Source organism: Macrobrachium nipponense, chromosome 45 (assembly GCF_015104395.2).
Source record: "Macrobrachium nipponense isolate FS-2020 chromosome 45, ASM1510439v2, whole genome shotgun sequence".
NCBI classification, from domain to species: Eukaryota; Metazoa; Arthropoda; class Malacostraca; order Decapoda; family Palaemonidae; genus Macrobrachium; species Macrobrachium nipponense.
Genome location: NC_061105.1, coordinates 37449703 through 37471843, shown reverse-complemented (window position 1 = coordinate 37471843; position 22141 = coordinate 37449703). Strand labels below are relative to the sequence as shown.

Sequence of the window (22141 nt, the reverse complement as noted above, 5' to 3'; positions counted from 1 at the left end):
ATGCTCCATTTATCAAACAAGAAACATTTAAGATGAGAATATATAATGAATAGCACGATCGTTTTGGTGTGTGTGTGTGTGTGTATGTGTGTGTGTGTGAATAAAATGAACCGACAAACGAAGACGTTAGGCCAACAGATTCACGAAACTATTTGTGGCTGTTATTAGTGAGATATAAACGCGATTCTTAAAAAACAGGTACTTTTTCCTAGGTCTTTATTGGTCATAATCCCCTTGTGATGGATGACCTTTGTAATCTCTCTCTCGAAGAGCGACACCAACCAGCTTCTCTTAACAAGCGCGCGCACCCGGGCCACAACAGTTTCCATTCTCCCTGCTCTGCACTTGACACGAGAAAAATCTACTCAGTGCCAAGTCGCTTCTTGAAAACTGAAGACTTTGCCGTCCAGTGTCATATAACTTGCCACGTTTTATCTGAGTCTGAATGAAAACAGTAGATTAATTCTGCGTGCAATGCTGATCGCCGCGTTTTGTTGTTCAGGTTTAAATATTCAGTATAAAAATTCAAATACGTATTCCCGACTTCCTACGCATTTTCAAAACCAATTTGTATTTCTCAATATAAAAACCAAATCGTCAATAATATCCTAAATGTATTCAGTATATTTGCATCTGCAAAAATCATTTGTATTTCATAAGAGCAACAGTACATCGTTAATAACCTGGATTTAATTATAGCTTTATTTACAGTTCTTAATCAAACGTGGACTTTTTAGGATCAGCAGATTCTTGAATTGACGATGAACAAACGGATTTTCCAAAAACACTCGAGTGACGACACTTTCTGATGATTGGTACTACATGGCATCATTCTATTCTATTGGCCTCCGTTTTCGTTTTCGGATTCCGCAATAAAGCACAGCCCCTTCATTTCATTCTCAAACAGCAATAAATCAGTCCAACTGATTAAAATGACGAAAAACATCAAACTTGATTCACAAACAGCAAACGTCATTCACCTGAACACTCACAAATAAAAAACACAAACAAAGACATTATTTCAGAATGAAAAAAAGAGGCTTTTATACTGTGCTGTGTGAATATATACTCATGCTCATTAGTACACTTTAATTTGCCAATAGATAAAACTTAGGAATGAATATCCAAATCACCAGTGAAGGATTCCAATGATTAACAGTGTGTTTTCTATACTTGAGCACATCACACGAGTCGGAAAAATCTCGTGCTTATCTTTAAAAGCCATAGCAAAAATTAAATCGTAAATGAGGACATCGATAAGAGATTCAATTTAGCGAAACAAATTCCAACAGTTTTAAAAGTGGAAATCACTACACACAAGGGAATACGAAATTCCTTCACTTTCATGAAAATCCACAAATTTTGTAACATGATACCGACCAGTGTGTGTTGCAGTGACAAAAATCTTTGCAATTTTTTCTCCATTTGTATTTGACAGTTGATTACGTCATCGTGCATGAGATTAAATACGATTCACACGAGTGAGTGTGTGTGGAGACAGACCTATGCGTATGTGTAATCATGAGTCTGTAGGCAATGTAGTACATGTGTGAGCCAGCGTGTGCTTGTATATATACATAAGTAATTAAGGATGTGGACAAGAATTATGTACAGGAAATTCTGAATCTTTATGGACAAGCAGATCGGTGAAGAGGTGACGAAGAGTCCAAATATGAAACAAAGTGACCAAGTGGTTATGGGGTGAGGAGAGTTAGGAAAAATATTATATAGGAGGCGTTCTCTGCTCTACGGGTGTGTGATAGTTCTCAGTAAAAATGAGTTTCTATTAAATCAACCGTGGCTTGCGCTATCTTCTAAGGGAAGTGTGTTCATTGTGAGTGTTGAAAGGGGGGTGGGGTGAGATGGGGGGGCCAGGAAACGCTGGGGGAACAGCCCTCAGGACACAAAGATCACAACACAGCCATAGATTACTGGATTCTGGGAAGAGCCGCAGAATACTCTCAGTTTATGACTATGTTTTGGCTGTGTTTCTGTAATGAACGTTTCAACAGGGACTCTGAATAGGTGCTTTTCAAAATGAAGTCTCGGATCTGCGATTTTGTGAGGCTTGACTGCTTCCTAAAACCACCCGGGCTTCTTTCTGTGGGGCAACACCTATCCCCAAACAAAGGGTCACATGCAGAGCCTCGAAAGACGTCTGTCTTGTTCAGGAGTGAATCTAGGACAGAGGTCCTTCCGCTTCATCGTTCCCCCAGCGTCTCCGCTTTTCTTCTCTCTTTTATTTGGACGGGGAATCTCCACTAGGATGGCGTCGGTGGGTAAGTCAACGAGTCCTTTATTGCGGACAAAATCGGCTTTCATAAATAATTGCTAAATACCTGAGTGGAGCCGGTAGTACTTATCTACAATGACACGATACACATGAATAATCATAGGTAGCTGCACAGTGTATTTTATATAGAATAGAATGACTGAATAACTTCATAACTTAGAAGGATTTTGATTGAAGACCAAGGTTACAGAAGCCTAGCCATCCTAGTGTTCGAGCACACGGTCATATTACGGTTTTTTATTTATTGGTAAGTCATAAGCCGCAAGATTGCAATATAGTATATATATCATGTAAAAAAAATACCTCTCCTCCTCCTCCCCCTCCTCCTCCTCCACCTCCTCCTCTCCCTTTTCCCTTCTTGCCTTTCTGTTTATCAAACGGGGAAGGAGAGAAGGAAGAAGAACAAGATGAGATACGGAAATAGGGCATAGATGGGTGCAAGGGGGCTCGTTGATAGGGGGCAGGGGGCTTACACACAAGCGGGCGGGGGTTTAAAATGGGGATGGGAAGGGAAAGCAACACACAACATTCACCACCATCGACACACAGGACAGACACGCGACAGACAAATAAGACAGACTGGATTAATGATTGGCACAAAGACAAAAAGCAGAGGATTTTGATTTCAAAATCTAACAAATATTTCCAAAACATATAAGTGGGGGGGGGGGGGTGTTGTTTACTTTTCCTCTTTCTCCTCCACATTCACATAATGACTCTCGTGTTCCTCTCTTTCATTCTCTTGCTTTCGTCTCATAGAATGAAAGTTCACTCAAAATCCATTCCTCTTTCGACACAAATAAAAGATCAAAATGAAAGGTGGTTCCTTGGACTGAAACCACGAAGGAGAAACAGTATTAGCCGCTGACCTCTAGGGGACACGACAAGGTCAACAGAGAAACAACAGCAGCAACAACAACAATAATAATAATAACTGAAGTTATGACCTACAACATGTTAACTTAAGATAACCGTACATTGGTTTTTCTATACAAGACCAAATTAGCACTCGAAGGTAATGAAACGAATACTGAGAGAGAGAGAGAGAGCGAGAGAGAGAGAGAGAGAGAGATTACATACTTGAAAATTCAAGTATGAATGCGTAAGTGTTTGATAATAGTATACTGTTAAGAGAGGGGGGGCGAGAGAGAGAGAGAGAGAGATTATTATAACTTGAAAATTCAAGTAAGAATCGTAAGTGTTTTGATATCTATATGTATAAACTGTGTGTGTGAAGAGAGAGAGTAGAGAGAGAGAGAGGAGGAGAGAGATTTATACTTGACATTCAGATGAAATGCGTAAGGTATTGTTATATTCTATATATATAATTGTGTGTGTGAGAGAGAGAGAGAGAGATAAGGAGAGAGAGAGAGAAAGAGAGAGAGAGAGCATGAGTCACCAGCAGGACGATCAATACGCTATTTCTGTCATAACCTGAAACTTTGGTCCACACCGCCAACATAGGTTGGGACTGCTATTGTACTTGTGTGTGTGTGTGTATGTGTATGTGAATAACGCACCCATGTGAGGGTTCCTACGGAGTACTATCTGATCCCCAAGGACGGGATTCATGGGGGGGAAAACTCACTCTTCCTGCAGTACCTACACAACGAGCAACGAAGAGAACACCAGCAAGCGATGACACAAGAGATGTGCCAGAAATCAAACGATGGTATCTCGACCGCGCCAAAAGTTGCCACGTAGGGATTTACCTCTCTCTCTCTCTCTCTCTCTCTCTCTCTCTCTCTCTCTCTCTCTCTCTCATCTTGGAGTGCAACAGGATTGGTGCTTGAAGGACCGGCAACATAAGCCACGACTTGAAGATGATTCCCTAAAGAAGATGGAAAGCCGAATTTGTTATTATATAGGCCTTCAGGACTGGCAACCTACTGCTGTCCTTATGTAGCCTAGGCCAGTTAGAAACGAGAAAAATGGGGGAGGAAAATCCCGAAAGAGGCTACATAAGAGTGTCAATTCAGGAAAACAGGAGGCAGAGAGTTCTAAAGAACGACAGGAAGGGTGAGAGGGAAAGACACTGACTAAACAGTGCAATCCATGAATGATTGATTGCCCCGAGTCCAAGTGGGAAGGAGTCGCCTCACTCACTCACTCACTCACTCACTCACTCATGCTTCGAAAAGTAGACGAAACCAGTTATTGTTGCAGTGGAGGAGAGAGAATCAATGACACTTAGGTCCGAAAAATGCTGTGCTTGTTGTGGGTGCTGTTGCTGACGCTGTTGCTGCTGTCGCTGCTGCTGATGTAGATTGTGCTGCTTTATGCTAGCACGGGCTCTTGATCTTGGGGCAGTATTGAGGAAACAATAAATTACTGAAGAAAGAAAAAGAAAATCACGGATCCCCTGGATGGTGTGTTGTTGCTTCCACTGGTTCTCATTTCTTCAAAAACACATACTGTAATGTGTATGCATATATATATATATATATATATATATATATATATATATATATATATAGATAGATAGATAGACACACACACACACATATATATATAGATCGATAGATAGATAGATAGATACACACGCACACACACACACACACACACACATATATACTATATATATATATATATAAATATATATATATATATATATATATATATATATATATATATATATATATATATATATACTACATTCACGTGAAGATGATGATGATGATGATGATAAGACACAATATCTTTAGCACCGAACGTAGCTATTGCAATGGCAACAATAAAAAACGAAGCATGGCAGAAGCGATACCAATTCGTGACATGATACTGTTGGGGAGCGAACTCATCACGTCACGGCTGCTTCCCACGACGACCTTTCTTTAAATGCAGCAGATAATGAAGATAACACTTCTCATTATCCTCGCTGCCCTCAACATCATCATCATCATCATTATCTTCCCGGCGAACAATGCACAGACAACGAATGAGACAAGTTTTGTGTCTGGTGGCCAAAAATACAATGAAACGACATTTCTTTTCATTTTAATCTTAAAGAGTTTGGATGACAACTTGGACAGTGCTATAAAAAATATACATATATGTATACATATATATAAGTATAGTTCTTAGTTAACTGTACCGTTTGTCACATTGTAAAATTCAATAGTTATTTATTTTCTCTACATCTGACTGACGGCATTTTCATTAAACTTGTGAACACTTTCAAAAGTTGGTTTTAATACAATATTCCTACGAACCAGTTCTTTGAAAATAATTTGGTAAACCATAAGCGAAATATATATATATATATATATATATATATATATATATAATATAATATATATCTATATATATATATATATAATTATATATTTCCTAAGGAGAAGCTATTTCATTCAAAGTATTTTTGGCAAATAACTCATTCAACTTTTAAATGAAGTCGATCGATAATCCAAATTATATATTCAATTACTATTCATTATGCTTTCATTATACTTTTGGCCTCGAGTTATATATGTATATATAAAAAAAGAGAGAGGTTATGTACTTCATTTCTCTGAACACATGACAATAACCAACAACATATTCACATAGACACACAAACAGGAGCGGAAAAGGGTAAAAACAACAATCAGGGGGTTCTTTACTTCATTTCAGACGTACAAACACACATACAAACACAAACATTGTTTAGGGGAACTCATGGGGAAGAGACAGTCTGGGGAAGCTAAGGGGAAACAAGTGGGGAGGGTGAAAGAAGCATATAAACAAACATTTTGTGTAGAAATCACACGACAAACAATGTTAAAACATTAGACGTCAGTCTGAAAAAATGTTTTTTTAAAATAAATATCAATAGACTAAAATCAGTTCACACTATACTCTTATTTATTATTCCAAAGTGTGTCAGTTCCAAAATATTCAAAATTGATGAATGAGAAATAACTTGAAATTGAGAAGATATCAAGATACGACGAGAGATAAAAGAAAATCAATAATATAGCAGAAGTAGAGGGATTCAAGAAACAGGCTCCAAGTAGGTCACGAGCTAAAGAGTGGAACTTGTATCTGTGTCAGTATAATAACAATAATAATAATAACAATAAAAAAGGATTCTATAAAAGATTCTATACAAACAGATATCTATCTTTTCCTTGAGCATTTTCATCAGGCGAATCATAAATAAAACTCAAGAAAAACAAACTAAAACTAAAAAAAAGAAACTGAGTGACGGAACTACAATCAACTACACTAGTGGAAAAAGTGACTGTAACACTATACAAAAACCAAACTATTTTTCTTTTTCTTTCTTAAGTGTTCAAGCGAATTGCTTTTAGCGTCTTGACCCGATGTGACCTGGCTTGATCTGTGCCTCATGCAGACAGACAGACAGACAGAGAGGCGTCTTGAAAGAATTCCTGGGAGAACGTCCCCCCGCTGCCTGAATGACACAGGTGAAAATGATCTTATGATTTCAAAAGGGAGGTCGAGTCACTCATTGACTACTTCGTACAATTTGGTCAATTGATTTACCAATTCAAATCTTCTTCTTCATTTCCCTCATCAATTCCTTCCTCACTTGAGGAAGCCAAGCAAAATGAAACCTGCAATTACTGTAATCATCAATTTCGAAGGTGAGAATTTTCCTTGTGGTGTGATTGTATTCAGAAAGCCTAAATACAATCAGCGGTCAAATACCACGAAATGTTCTGGTTGGAATGAAACGCCATATAACAGGGACGGTACCTAACGGCTTCAACAGGTCAACAGAGGCCATAGGTCAAATTGAGTGACCTCGCGTGAGGCGGGAGCAACAACTCAGGCACTACGTATGTTGCAAACATGTGATTATCAATAGCAAGCCGTCGAAGGTTTGTTGAAAATAGACTGGGCAGGGATTATGCAAGGCACAACTTGAGAGAAAGACCAATCACAGAAATCGATCTCACGAAGGCGGATGGAACAAACGACCCACCACCACCAGCCTGGGTGGAATGAACTCCCCGAGAAGGGCTGCCAACCATCCACTCCGGAAGCAGTGATACCAACCGTCCGTTAAGACGACGTCTGCGATTGGCTGTTGCTTGGATAATCCGTCGCAACTACTGGCCAATGGGAGTTAGCCACGACACCGCAATCGGTGTGTAGGAAAACTCGAGTCACTGGTCAGCACATTTTCAAAAAAACCTCCCGTTTTCTACTAACAGTGGCGCAATAAGTGATCAGACAAACACAGACAGGCATAATAATAACTCTCTCAGGTAGAAAAGAAAAGTGAAGTTCGTTCAACAGACACTTCCAAGCACAGGGTCTAAGGTGGAACTCGACTCAATACAGCTTTCGGAGCGACGCTCAAAATACAATCCAAGTTAATCAGACTTTACACTGACGACAATAATTCGTTTCCAAATCAAATTTTCCAGTCTGAAAAACTGTTTGAGAATTCCTAAGTCAGAAGGAAGACTAATTTTAAGCATTTCACAAACTTTACAGTTAAATCTTAAATTTTTCCCGTCTCAATTTTAAACATATATCTTACTATAATTTCCACTTCGATCGATCAAATCACGACAATTTCACACTTTTCCCTTTGTTCTTTTGTTTTTGAGTTGTTTAAAGCGAAACCTCCACCAAAGACCCGGTGCCAAAGCGTTGGAATAACAGATCAAAAGACACAAGATTCGGTGAGGTAGAATCGAGAAGTGACGAGATTTCTCTGTCAGTCAGGCAGGAATCGAACGCACTTCGTCCTTCGGTCTATGAATGTTCTTCTATTCACTTAGTGATCTGCAAAACGTATCCATTCGGATTTGCCACAAACAAAACAAAGAAAATGTGCAAGTGCTGGACTCGTGGCAAATCCTAATTTTGCATTTCGCCTTAACCGCGGCCACCGAGTACCAAGGTTTCATAAATCTTGCCCAGGCAACCTACTGGTCAACAATGCGACCGATTTCTGGATGGTAGTTTGCCAGGACACGATAATAAAACCGTCAGATTCGTCAGCCACGACTAAAGTTAAAAATCTTTCAGATTCGATTACTATTTTTTATCATTGATTATTCAGTCACTCAGTGACAATGAAACATTTACTGAACCCGAATGTAATTCCAATTTCTCCATGTAAATAATCACATTCCTCAATTCGTGTATCAAATATCATCAAGTCGACATTCCGTCATCTACTCTCACCAAAAGCAATATAAACTAAAAATGAAAAAAGTGAAAATGAAACCAAAAAATAAACCAAATCAAAGGAAATCTGTCCTGGTACCAGCAATCGGTCTAATAAACTATCTAAGTGTTCTCTCTTATATATATTTTTTGGTACGTATTAAACCCGTAGCAAGAGGTGTTATACGCTTGAAAAATCTTTTTTTGTTTTGATAGATAAAGATATGTATAATATATATATATAGCAAGCATATCTTACTTCTTTCTTTTTTCTTCCAAATCTCATTCCTCCTCCCTGGAGTTATACAAGGGGAAAAAAGGAAAAGAAACAAGATGATAGTTATGAAAAAGTCAGGAGACAGGCTCAAGCTACGGGGGGAGGGGGGAGAAAACTCTCGATCTCTTCAATGAGTTTGGTTCAAGGGGGGGAGGGAGAAATCTACTCTGAAATTTATAAGAAAGGTGAATAAAAATGAGAATACAGAAGACAGATAAAAATAGCCCCATTTTGGTTATTAATGCTTATAGTCGTGGTCATCCATAGGCAATCCACCTGAATATTTGTCACTGCATAGTCTGCACTTCCATTCATCTTGAATATGCATATGAAAGAAAACCAATAAAAACTTTTTAACGGTTAACATTTTAATATCATTCATTGAAAAGTCTTTTTGAACATTAAATAATAACATCTTTTTCATAATACGATGTCTCCAGTTATTTTGAAAACATGCAACAACTTTTCTTTCAACCAGAAAGCCGATGAATGCATCCTATACCGTGACAAATACTCCAGTTTCCCTGTTATCCTGTTGCCACGTTTGAAGCCAAGTATTACAGTTATGTCAGAAACGCAAGTCCGTTTTCTCGGAGCTGATGCTAAATGTCTTCACCAGGTATCACTGAAGCTCCTTTCTTCTCGTATCTGACCGGCAGATGTATCTGAAATGTTACTTATGATTGGTGATGCGTTACCGCCAATAACGTTAAGCTTCAGTGATACTGGAAGATAAGATATTTACCATCACCTAAAAAGAAGGGAGTGGTTAATGCTGCAGCGTCAATGATGTCAGATTACGGGTAGGGTCTTCGACGTTTTGTCATGCCGGAAAAGCAGTCACGTAAGAAACTTGGGAATGTCCAAAGTTCAATCAAGTTCCATTGGAAATGAGGTCAGAAGCTCCTGTATATGACGCTGAGGAAAGCAGGAAGCTTGTCTGTTTAATGTCAAAAGCTTTTCATTTGAAGTTCGGTAAGTGAAGCTAAATAATGTCAAACACAAATTTATTTACAGGCAAATAATGTCAAAGGTTTATTCATTTCAAGATAAATAACGTCGGCAACTTTTATATTCCAGATTAAATAATCCAAGGTCTGATCATTTAAAGTTAAAGAAAGCTCATTTATCTGAAGCTAAATCATGCCAGTATGTTAATCATTTAAAGCTAAATCACTTCAGAAGTTAAATAAACTGTTAAATGTACAGTCAGTGAAAGGTAAATAATATGAGTATCTGAGCAAGGTGGGAGCCCTCCGTGCATGATTTGAGTCTGGGCGAGGCCGAAGGGGTCGCAGGTCTATTGGAAGCAAGAAAACTGGTCCTGCCGACCTCTCAGTGTTATCGGAAGAAGCACTGTCATCCCGCAAACTCAGTCATGTTTGCATCTCACGAATTCAGTGGTGTAGGAATCTTTTTGAGTGGTCTTGGAATATCAAAACTATTGGAAGCTTTGCTGTACTGGAATGGAAGTATTTTCGAAATCAACGAGATTGTAATCATAGCAGCGCTGGAGGCTTTGACATTCTGGAATCTCTGGAAAGTTATTAGCCTCCTTGCGCTCGAATCTTAGTACTACTGAAAGGTTTGCATACAATACTTGAGTTCCAGCACCTTGGGAATCACATTCAAAGCTGGAACTTCCCAAAACTGGAAGGCAAAAAATGCTGTCGTATTTGTAGTATTTGCCCATACCGAAATCTTAATAGTGTTGCCAATTTAAGTACCGCCTGGAAGAGTTGGAAGCATCAAGTTACTGGAATCTTGCCGTCCCTAGAAGCTAAGAGATGACAGAATCTTGCCACTACTGAAAGCTAATAGGTACCAGAATCTCAAAAAACGTTGGAAGACACTCGTCACTGTTGGAAGGTAAGAAACCTTATTTCATCACCGCTGGAAGCTTTAAGATACCAGAATCACGCCACAACTGGAAGCTAAGTGATACTAGAATCTCATGAAATTTGGACATGTAAAGGAGAAACTCGAATCACATCAGTCTTTCACACTTTGTCGACACTGTATGATTAAATATCACGAGAGAAAAGTATATCTACATTCCTAATCCAGAAAATCGAACTCTTTGCCTTCCTAGCCAGCTGGGAGAAGACCGCAGAAAGGCAAAGAGGCGTCGAAGGACGTCCAACCGGGAGTCAGAATCCGATCAGAAACTTCCTCTATGTAGGGCAGTGAAAGGCAGTTCTGCTCATTACGTTGAAAGGTCACGCGAGGCAACACCTCAGCAAAAACAAACCGCAATAGGTTATCAAAGCGGGGAATCATCGATCATCGGGCGAAACCCCGTAAAATGTCATTAAGGGGTAACAAGCTTAGGTCAGAGGCCACCGTCGCCAACCGGTAAAAGGTCAGGAACATGAGAGCAATAAACATGGCACTGCGGAAGTTCTGGGATGACGGATTATCGTACAAAGGACTTGAATTTCATTTGCAGCAGCGAAGAAAACGATCGTGTACAAATATGTGTTGTCTCTTGAAGGCGTCATGGTCGATCATTGGACCAGGCTTGCCGATAATGTCGTTCCGAGTTGGGAGATTCAACGTTTCTTTCGAATTCTCCCTTTTAAGGAATGAAACTCTTCCAGCTAAGAGAATCTGTCATTCCGCGAAAAGTGTACAATACGTATGTCTTTTTTTTATGTCATGAAACTATTCCAGTTTTTAAGTAAATGCAGGTCATTTTGGAACGCTGTTAGAATCAGTATATGCAAAGACACGACATTAGTCCTTAGTCATAAGTCATTGAGTAAAACAAGAGGTCATGACCTGACTTCTATGTGAGTCCAGGATAACCAAAACTCAGATGCCTATCAGGGGAAATGGATCATGAACTCTTGGTGGAGATACTGACTAATCAAAGTTCCTTTGGCCAAAGGATGGGGCTGTGGACAAAATGAGGTCCCTTTTGATAAAATCTAATTCTATTCTCAGTCGACAAACACTTCTAAAATCACCTTGAAAAGATAATATACTTTCAGATAAGACATTCAAATAATACTTGTTTTTCTCTAATGCTAATGCTAATTTTATTTGTCGACCAAACACCTCTAGACTGAAGAAACACTAATTTATTCTTTTTTTGGGAAATACCGATTGACAAGCTACTCTACATAGCAGATGAGGACACCGTTGATATATAGTGGAAGAAAATAAAATAGGTTGGGGGATATGGACTGTAGATTAATGCTGTTAGGTAAAAGTGGGATGGGGCGAGGGATTCAAAAGGATTACCACTGGCAGGATACCACGAGGACTCCAGAAGTCCTGAGAATTCAAGACATGAGGTCGAAAGGATAGTGAAGTTCAAAGTTTGCAAAGGGTTCAGAAGTCTGACGTGTTAATTCTGTTCGAGAAGCTACCTGCGGTTCCGTAGCTCTTATTCTGTCTTCAAACTGACCTCAATATTTATCTTTGAAGTTGACCTTATCTTGAAACTGTAGTTTGGGAAATTATTTAACGAGGATTTATTTTAAAGTTCGGGTTGCCATAATATTCGGGTCAATGCATAAGGGACGTGTGGAATTGATTAAGATTTATTTTTTCCTGAATTATTAACTTTATATTTCATGAGATGCCAAATCAAATCAAGACATCCCGCTATGATAGAAGGACAGTGTAAGTAACCAGATTCTGAAAATGCTCTTCTTTAATTAACAAAACCAAAGTTAGTCGTTAAAAGGGTATAAAGTAGGTATAGAAGTGGTCATGGAAGGGTAAGGGGCGGATGGGGGGCACCAGCACAATATAAAAGGGAGTAACAAGAACGAAAACACTATGTAAGGGGTCGTAATGGAACAAATTGGGTCAAGACATACACACATATATCTTTTCTAAACTCTAAAAAGATAACACTAAAGAGACATGAAACTGACAGACACATTAAATTCTACAGATGAATCTCTTGACAACATGTAAAACATTAAAAACAAAACAACAACAACAAGTTTGGGGGCACATAAAATAAGTGGGCCAACAACTATAAACAGCTGACAGCTTGCAAGATAGAACGCTACTGAAAAAGGTACAGGGAGAAACAGTAAGGCAATCAACTACACATTTATAAAACATCATCATGATTAATACTGGACGACATTAAAGGTAGTACACTGGAAAGGAGGGCAACGCAAATCGGGTCTTCCTTCACCCACGGACACAGGTTGGTTTCACACTGAGCACCGCTGCTCAGTTTCTGCCCCACATTCATATACTTTACTTTTTGGCTTATAACTCAATGTTCTCATAACAATATGACTCAAAGGAAAAAAAGGTCAACAAGGGCCAAATTTATAATGACATGATACCTTGAAAATGGCATCTAAATACTATTAGCTTCGACTGTGGATTTTGTCAAGGCTGACTGGGCTGACTATTAATATGGTGACTTCATAAGTATATACTTTACGAATGACTCTAACAGACCAGTCAAAATTCTACAATGATATTCGAAAAACGGACGGTCCAAGTGAGTGAAGACTATGGTTGCCCTCCCTCCTGAGCATGTCATGTCAGAACAGAAAAAAATACAGCATGAATGAAGTACAAAGGCAGAAGAAATAGTTTCTACTTTTTTTTAAGTATAGGGTCAACCTACCCTGACCTCTAGGTATTTAACATTATTAACAAAGCCCCGTGACTTCTGATAATTGTCCCAAAATAACTGATTCTAACCTCATGGTGACAAAGTCTTGAGATCGCCCAACAGAATATTTGAAATACGTGACAAAATCGAATTTCCTCTTAGGAAACTGCTAAAATCCTGCCGAGAATTTAACGACAACAAATGACTTTGAAGTGCCAATACTCTACAAATTAATTCCAAAACCTTTTAATGAAATTAAAGAAATTAAACGAAAATCCGGATATCTCGAGTCACTGATATTGGGAAATAGAATATATACTCTAGGACTCTTCCCCTTAGGCAGATCCTCCCTTGACCCTTTAACTGTCAAAGAAGGATTCCACACAAACAGTCCTATATTCACAGTGCTTGAGAATTGAGGTTACTGAGTGGTCCTAGTATGATCAGACTTCCTAAAACAGTACAAAATTTGGGTCTCATGACAATCGTGTGGTTTTACTGTTCATTTCCTTGGATCAATTGAAAACTTCATCTTCCTGGAGCTGAAATCCTTAACCACAAGTCTTGGAATACTGCCCTTGACACTCCGTCAGTAGACACTGAGGGTATTGAAATACTAGTACCTATAACTCCACTATCATGAAAAGGGACTCTCTAAAAAGTACATCAGTTGACCCCAAATTTCCAATTCAAATTCAAGATTGAACACATGACCTTAGGAATCCCATACTGAAAATAGAGGACATTCTACATGAATGTGGATCATTTGTTCCCACTCTAATCACAGGACTTATAACTTGACTTTCAATATTTCCCTTTGTAAAGATGATCCTCCGAATCGGGACTAGTGGAACCTAGTGGAATTGAAGCCTTTCTTTCTAAATCTCTCAACTGAAAAAGGGACCCTTTTAAAAGTTGAACAGTAGACCCTATGTCTTCCAGTTGAACCACAGGAATTTAACAACTTTACTCTCTAAGTCTCCCTTTGCAAAAAAAATCAAAGCCTATCATAAAAAAACAAACAAACAAACAACTGAGTTATGGCTTCGATCGTGACTTGTGCCTCACCTCCCCCTCGTCCTTCTTCTTTTGTAATTCGGTCTTTTTGGCATTTTCCTCGGCGATGCGAGCTTCGATGGCGGCGAGACTCTCTCGGGTGAACGGGCGAAAAACACTGCGTTCCTCCTCGTTTAAGGACTCCGATTCTTCGCTCATGGTCTTCTACAGCTGAGCAGTGTTCATGTCCGCTGCCCAGCTTACTCTACCTTCGCCCAGACGATACTGCTGCTGCTGATAAAGCTGCTGCTGCTGCTGCTGCTGCTGCTGCTGCTGCTGCTGCTGATGAGGATGAAAATGATGAAGACGCTCCTGCTGCTGCCGCTGCTGCCGCTGCTGCTGCTGCTGCTGCTGCTGCTGCTGCTTCTGCTCTAGTAAGTCTTGTTCGGTGGCCACTGCTTCTCCCTCACTCCTCCAGCAGCTCCACCACTGAGGGAGAAGAGAAGGAAGCATTTAGTGACGAAAGGGACTAGGCGCGTTTCATCTCAAAAAGCTGACAAATGATTAATGGTATTTGCAATAATGGCAGCAAGAAAAAAACTGTCATCATGATCATTATTACAGTATTTATATGATGAAACATCATTTATCGTATAAACGACAACAACCACAATGATATGAGTATGCAAGGTAAAAGTCATTCATAGATGAAAATGCTGGAAAAAACAAAAACAGAACTAAAGCAAAAATAACAATCAAATAACATCCATGGATACTAATAATACAGGTAATAGTGAGTAATACATAATGACCAATCTACATACCCTAAATATCTTCAAAATCCTCTTTTGAAGTGAATATAATCTAGAGTTCACATGCAATAACCAAGACAGAATAACAGAAATTTGTTTACAATAGTGACCTGTGACATGGTACTGAGTTCTGGATCTCCAAAAGGATAATTAGTTATTATAATTATCTTCGTTACTTTAATTTGTAAGTAATATCAAGTAGCAGGACCTGCAATTGAAACTGAAAGAAACCTCACAATAGCAGAAACAACCAACAGTTACTGAGTTTGGATACCAAGATGAAAAAAAAGGAAGAGGAATGGATGTCAAGTAAAAGGCTAAAATCTAGATGAAATTAGGTGCCTTCAGCAATCACTACAGTACACCTCGTGAGATGCACTGACGGCACTAACCCCCCAACGGGAAGTTGCTATTAGAATAAGTAACACCCATCACGAAATTCCCAGTGTCTATTGCGTCAGTCAATTTTTCACCCCCGTTAAGTCATCAAGACTTTACAGCTATAGATATACCTAGCCCTAACGAACCTGCAAGATATTAGCCCCCCCCCCCCCTTTACTTAAAAAGATAACGATAAACTTTAATACAATTTGCCAACATTTCCTGAAGCCATAATGGCCAATTGCCAACGATCGCTAGAATGACGTGGGATGTTATGGACTCCGAAATATCAATAGTTTGAGACAGCCAAGGTCAGTAACAACCAACAGTTGGAGCTATTTTGTCCTTAATACTCAAGCTCAATTATCCAACAATAGGACAATAGCTATCAAGAGTTAACAGGCTACATGGAAAGGAGTTTCGGAAGTCATGCACGAAAATAGCTCCCAAGACCATGGTGTCAAATTACATCAATTAATTTAGTTTCAATAAATAACAAACGAAAGATCGAAATTTAAAGTTATTAAAACTTTCAGTAGCCATGAATCCACCTCAGTCATAAAAACCTCTTTAAAAATCTCTAGGAAAATAATCAAAAACAGTTTTTTTTTTATTTCTCCAAGCCTTACACATCACGGCTAGATATCTCGATATGTTGACCGCCAAACTACAGTTTCCCTTTCATTACCATACTTTTTTTTTTTGGTATATGGGAATCACTGTATTACATTCGATATCCCAACATCGAGAGATAAAATTGTGATATCGGCAAAAGTCAACGTTAATTAGACGATTACATACGTAACAGAGTACTTTCATTACAAAACAGCAATAATCTATTCGTTTATGATGGTATTTGTATAGGTAATGCACAATTCACAACATAACTACCAAAGACCGAAACAATTCTGAATCAGATTCTGTATGGTATACTCGACCACAGTCTCACTTGAAGACTACTTGAAATCATACAATTTAGCTGAGAAGTTCAATAACATATCCAGTCCAAGGGCGAGAAAGTCTTCGACCTGACAACTGGGAAATTGTGAACTGAAGAGGTTGTGTGGGGGCGGGGGGCACATCCAAGCAGGTGCGGCCTCCTGCTTATCATACTTTTCCTGCTGCGATTCCAGCAGACGACACCGGTGCCACGTTTCTACCGGAAGTGAGATATTGGCGCACTCCAGTCTGAGCATTTTCGATGTTAAAAAAACGAGAGAGAAAGAAAAATATTATGAGTAACTTTCTTTTCTGTTTTTACAACTAAATCGGAATGAAATCACGCGACTAAAATCATTTCATTCATAAATCAGTAGGAAATCTGGTCGATTCCTCGTGACGATCCCGAACTCATTCCCATTCATCGATAGAGGAAAATAGAATCTTTAAAGCCGAGAACTTCAAGAAGTGCCGTTTCATTTTATTATGATAAAGAAGGAACTAGAGAATTCTGGAGAGAAAGTTGTGGGTCAAAAAACAAAAAAGCCAAAAGAAAATTCCAAAACTTGTCAGCATCCTAAATATCGACATTGTTGGTTAGCAGATCTCGTACAGCTTTTCCACCGACACTCCCCTTCAGGTGGACGGGACTTTGCTGAATGAGTCAGGAGCTTTCACTGTTCTAAGTGCAACTTTTGACTCACACCTAACATTTGAGAAACATCTAATAAAGTTTCAGCAAGAGCCGCACCGAAGTCAGATACTGTTCGTAAAGCCTCCCTCATACCCATATTTACAAGCGACAAGATCAGTGCAACCCGTTTGAGGTCATTTGCACTTCCTTTACTGGCATACTATTCTCCGGTGTGGATGTCTCTTCTGCCAGAGATTTATCTCTTTTAGGAAGAGTGGTTCGTAGAGGTAGGTTTCTCGTTTCGTAACAGTAGCAGTTATGACTTGGACCATCGACAGATCGTCTCTCGTTTGCCACTTTTTCATAAGTTGTATTCCTTTCTCGTTCACAATTGACCCCTGATCGCCTTTACCTGCCGAGAGAGAAAAACCAGATTCGCTGAAGAGCAGCACCAATGTGCAGTCCATGTTTAGCCTCGCTGTCTAACTTCTCAGTTCGAGAGGTCCTTTACTCCTCACACCGTTCGGGGACTGTGGAACTTCAGAACTTCATTACTACCCTGATACTATTCTACTTATGCTTTAGTGCATTTTATCTATTTTTTAATTCTCTTTATCTGTTTTAATAAGCGAAATCTCTTCTTTCTGTATTCCCTTTGCCTTTTCTTGCTTCTAATGAGTAACATGTTCTTTGGAAGCTTGAACTTCGAGTCAATGGCCGCAGTGGATTCGTTCCATAAGAATACGTTTCATCTTCTGAATAATAATTATAACAATAATGGAGGAACAAATCCACAGTTATGTAAATGTATATAATATATTTAAATTTACAACTTTAAGGATAGCTTTCGGCGGGAATCTGTGCGATTCCCGAAAGCTATCCTTAAAGTTTTAAATTTAAGTGTATGTACATTTACATAACTGTGGATTTGTTTCTCCATTTGAAGACTCGTGCTACTATGAGGATTTTTTAATAATAATATAATAATAATAATAATAATCAGAGGATCGCAGATTTCCCCGCATGTACGCAATGAGAAGAGGTAGCCTGGCGAGATCATTTAGGCAGGCCAAGGTAAGTAGAGTTTCCATTGACCTCATTGAGTTTTACAGGTGTTCGGAGACTGTCGTTAAGTACAATAAAGAAGAAAACCAAATGCAATATATATAGGACAACAGAGATAAAGAAAAATAATATAGTGGGTGGGTGGATAAGAAAAACTTAGAGAGGCAAAAGTGATAAAGTTCATTGAGAGAGAGAGAGAGAGAGAGAGAGAGAGAGAGATGGGTACCTGAAACCAATCGACCATCAGCGGAAAACTAATGGAACGAAGCAGATTTTGACCTGGGGCCACTAAGGACGAAAGTGGGTATTTGAAAGGTCTAAGGCTAATTTCGAGATAAGAACTGAAGTGCGTATATTTTTAATAATTCAAAGGAATGTCTAAGTCTATGAAAATACAAGTGTATGTATAAACACACACACATTACACACACATATATGTACATATACACAATTCATAAAATATTTAGACGGAAGGGATTAATAGTGAAAGTACATTTTAAAGGAAGAAAATGACATGGACGCCAAATAATAACTAATAATAATAATAATAATAATAATAATAATAATAATAATAATAATAATAATAATAATAATAATAATAATAATAATAATAATATTAATAATAATAATAATTCTGTGTGAGTGTGTGGTAGAAAAAGTAAGTAACAAATACATAAAAACCAACAGAATGAAACGGTCTATGCCGCGAAAGAGAGAGAGAGAGAGAGAGAGAGAGAGAGAGAGAGAGAGAGAGAGAGAGTCTTCCGTAATTGTGTTTCTTCGCTGCTGATTAAGTAAAACCGATTAGTAATACCATACAGGTATTGGACAAAACTGCACGATAGTTGACAAATATAAATAGAAACAATTTGTTGTGAAACAGCCAACACGGTTTCAGACAAAACAGATCCTGCCTATCAAACCTCTTGGGGTTTTTTCAAAACAAGCTCTTGGTATTTACGACAGTAGTGGAGCAATAGATATACTCTACTTAGATTTCCAAAAGGCCTTTGACAAAGTTCCACACAAGAAACTAATGACAAAAGTTAGAGCTTTAGGAATTGTAGGAGAAATGGCAGACTGGATCGAAGACTGGCTAACTTACAGAAAACACAGTCGTAATAAATGGTGAAGAATCAGAATGGGCAGATGTAACAAGCGGAGTTCCTCAGGGTTCTGTTCTTGACCCTCTCTTGTTTTTGATTTACATTAATGACATTGATGCAGACTTAACTAGCAGGATACCCAAACTTGCAGATGACACCAAACTAGGTGTAAGTGCAGCAGACCCAGATACAGTGGAAAGTTTAATAAATGATCTAAAGAAAATAGGAGAGTTGTCAAGAAAAATGGTAAATGCCTTTTAACTTGGATAAGTGTAGTGTTACAAATAGGAAGAAACCACCCTAATGCCAACTTCATGCAGCTTGGGAATGACATAACTATACTCTGTTTTTTTCCATCTGTCCATCCGCCTGTGGTGTTTGCACATGGTAACACTGCGTCCCGGGCTTTAAATAATATAATATTTCGAATATTAACGGTGTAATTCGCATACAGTAAATTATTAAAACACTTCTCAGTTGCAAATGTACACCCAGATATCCTTTTATCCACCTAAAACTTAGACATAGCGTAACTGTTTAAAGCCCGGGACGCAGTGTTACCATACGAAAACACTACAGGCAGATGGACAGATGGAAAAAAACAGAGTATAGTGTAGAACAAGAAGAGGACCGTGGAGTCATTACCAACAAGGACGTAAAATACACAAAACAGTCCATCAAAACTGAAAAGAAGGCACAGAAGCTAGTGGGATACATAAAGAGGCAGTTCAAATACAGAAACACGGAAACGATGCTGCAGCGCTACACATCAACAGTTAGACCTCATCTTGAATATGCAGTACAGATTCGGTCACCAACACTAAGAAAGGACATAAATAGATTAGAAGGAGTACAAGCAAGAGCCACAAAGTTAATTCCATCCATCAGGCAAATAGGTTACCGAAGACGACTAGAGAGCCTGAACATGTATGGCTTAGAAACACGACGATTGCGAGGACAACTAATAGAAACGTTCAAAATACTGAAAGGCATAACAAAAGTAGACCGTAACCTATTTACATTAAACGAAAACCAGACAGGAAATAATGGGTGGAAACTAGAACTGAAGAGATGCAACACATCTCATTGTGGGAACTGCTTCACATACAAGATATGTGACACATGGAATAAACTGCTACCAGGAGTTGTAAACAGCAATAGTGTGGAAGAGTTTAAAAGAAAGCTAGACAAAATCATTAGGATACAGTGAATGAACAGTAAAACCTGCTCCAAGAGATAGGTGAGCACACGATGTATCCTCGGATGGACTAACAAGTCTTTGAGACATCCTAATCCTTGTAACTCCTTGCATATGGTATTCATGTGGATCATCTAAATCATTCATTGACGATGCAAAGAATATACATGAGGGAGAGAGAGAGAGAGAGAGAGAGAGAGAGAGAGAGAGAGAGAGAGAGAGAGAGAGAGAATTCGGGCATCTAAAACATCCGAACACTATTTCATATCGAAACCGGACGAGAGAGAGAGAGAGAGAGAGAGAGAAGAGAGAGAGCACCAGAACGTCAAAGAGACCTCTCTCTCTCTCTCTCTCTCTCTCCTCCTGCCTAAAGCTGACGACGCGTACGAGTGCCATCCCGGCACTGGGGTACGAGGCTTCAAAGCGATGGCCTTTCCAATGCCTGACTCCTATCTAGGAAGATCTTTCTGCCTCTAAAAACCTCATTTATTGGGAAGAATCGAAGATAATGGAAAGGGAGAAAGGCGTCTGAGTAAATAAAAGGAAGATTAGGAATGAAAAAAGTAGGAAATATAAATAAGTAGGTAAGATCAGGATGCACATTCTGGAGGGTATGAAGGGTACGAGGAATAATACAAGTATGAATGATAAACATGTGAGAAATGTGGATAGGAAGGGAAGGTAAACCAAGACTTATGCTGGGAAAGGAATCTAGTCTGAAGAAGGGAGCGTCTGCAGGGAAGGCAAAGAAAGGAAGAACGGACAATTATAAGGAAAGAAGGAATGAGAGACTAAGGAAACATAAAGAGGGAGGGAAAGCACGGCCAGGTCCGCAAGACAGGAGTCTTACGGATGACTTCTGAACAAAAGAGGACGAGAAGGGTCAGATAGTAGGAAGATAATGATACGATGGGAAGATACGGGTCGACGGAAGATAGGAATATCCTCATTTTGAAAAATAGGAAAAAAGGAAGAACAAATGGGAAGGAATATTGGAAATGATGAATGCCAAAGAGGCAAGAAAGGCACCTCCTGTTCAGGGATGAACTGAAATGAAGAGAAATCAAGACCCAACAGGAAGATGAAGGCTACACACAAAGAATTGTTCTCCTGGGATGAAATGGGAAACGATGGGAAGATAGAGATGATGAAGACAAAACACGAAAGTCATGCCTTCAGTATGGCTGTTGAAAGAAATGGACACATATTCTTTTCTCGGTATACGTTTACGTGTTTATAAAGCATATGCACACATACATAGATACATATATAAAGGCGAACGCACGCACATGAGTATGCACGCCAATCTAATTCAGTTCGCGAGGATATGTCTTTACATCTGAGACACTGCTGAAACATTCTTCAGTAGGAATTCTCCGATAAAGAGAAACGGTAATAGTAACTTCTCACACAAAACCCAAATCAAGTTTTTGGTCTCAGGCTGCTCCGAAGGAAAGGGAAGGAGGCAAACCTTTCGTTCCAAAACAGTATTTCAGGTGACTGGTGAGAAATACTTGTGCAACTCAAAGAAAGTGTTGCAGGCCACACAGAAAACTCATAAAAGGACATTTAGGAGTATTACGGATATCAGTGTCAGTTAATTTTAATTAATATTCAAGTACCTCGGATCTACCTAGCAATGCACTGACCTATCTCTAAGGCTAATTATGTATGCATGTATGTATGTATGCATGTATATATGTATGTATCGTATGTA

At 38.9% G+C, this 22141-nt stretch overlaps 2 protein-coding genes across 12 annotated transcripts in view; one reads left to right on the top strand and one right to left on the bottom strand.

Annotated features, from left to right (window-relative positions):
• Positions 1–22141, bottom strand: part of LOC135214486 (sodium channel protein para-like) — a 344371-nt gene that overhangs the window by 146773 nt on the left and 175457 nt on the right. For 10 of the 11 annotated variants that reach the window (XM_064248839.1, XM_064248840.1, XM_064248849.1 and 7 more), the window contains 2 exons: positions 14362–14778; positions 8682–8717 (listed from right to left, as the gene is read on the bottom strand). In XM_064248839.1, the coding sequence (XP_064104909.1) occupies positions 8682–8717; positions 14362–14508 (183 nt within the window). In that variant the 5' untranslated portion in view covers positions 14509–14778. The remainder of the gene's footprint in view (positions 1–8681; positions 8718–14361; positions 14779–22141) is intronic. The other variant, XM_064248846.1, reaches the window with a different exon arrangement.
• Positions 19810–22141, top strand: part of LOC135214209 (nucleoplasmin-like protein ANO39) — a 48969-nt gene continuing 46637 nt past the window's right edge. Inside the window, exon 1 of the mRNA XM_064248275.1 lies at positions 19810–20025. Coding sequence (XP_064104345.1) covers positions 19810–20025 — 216 coding nt within the window. The remainder of the gene's footprint in view (positions 20026–22141) is intronic.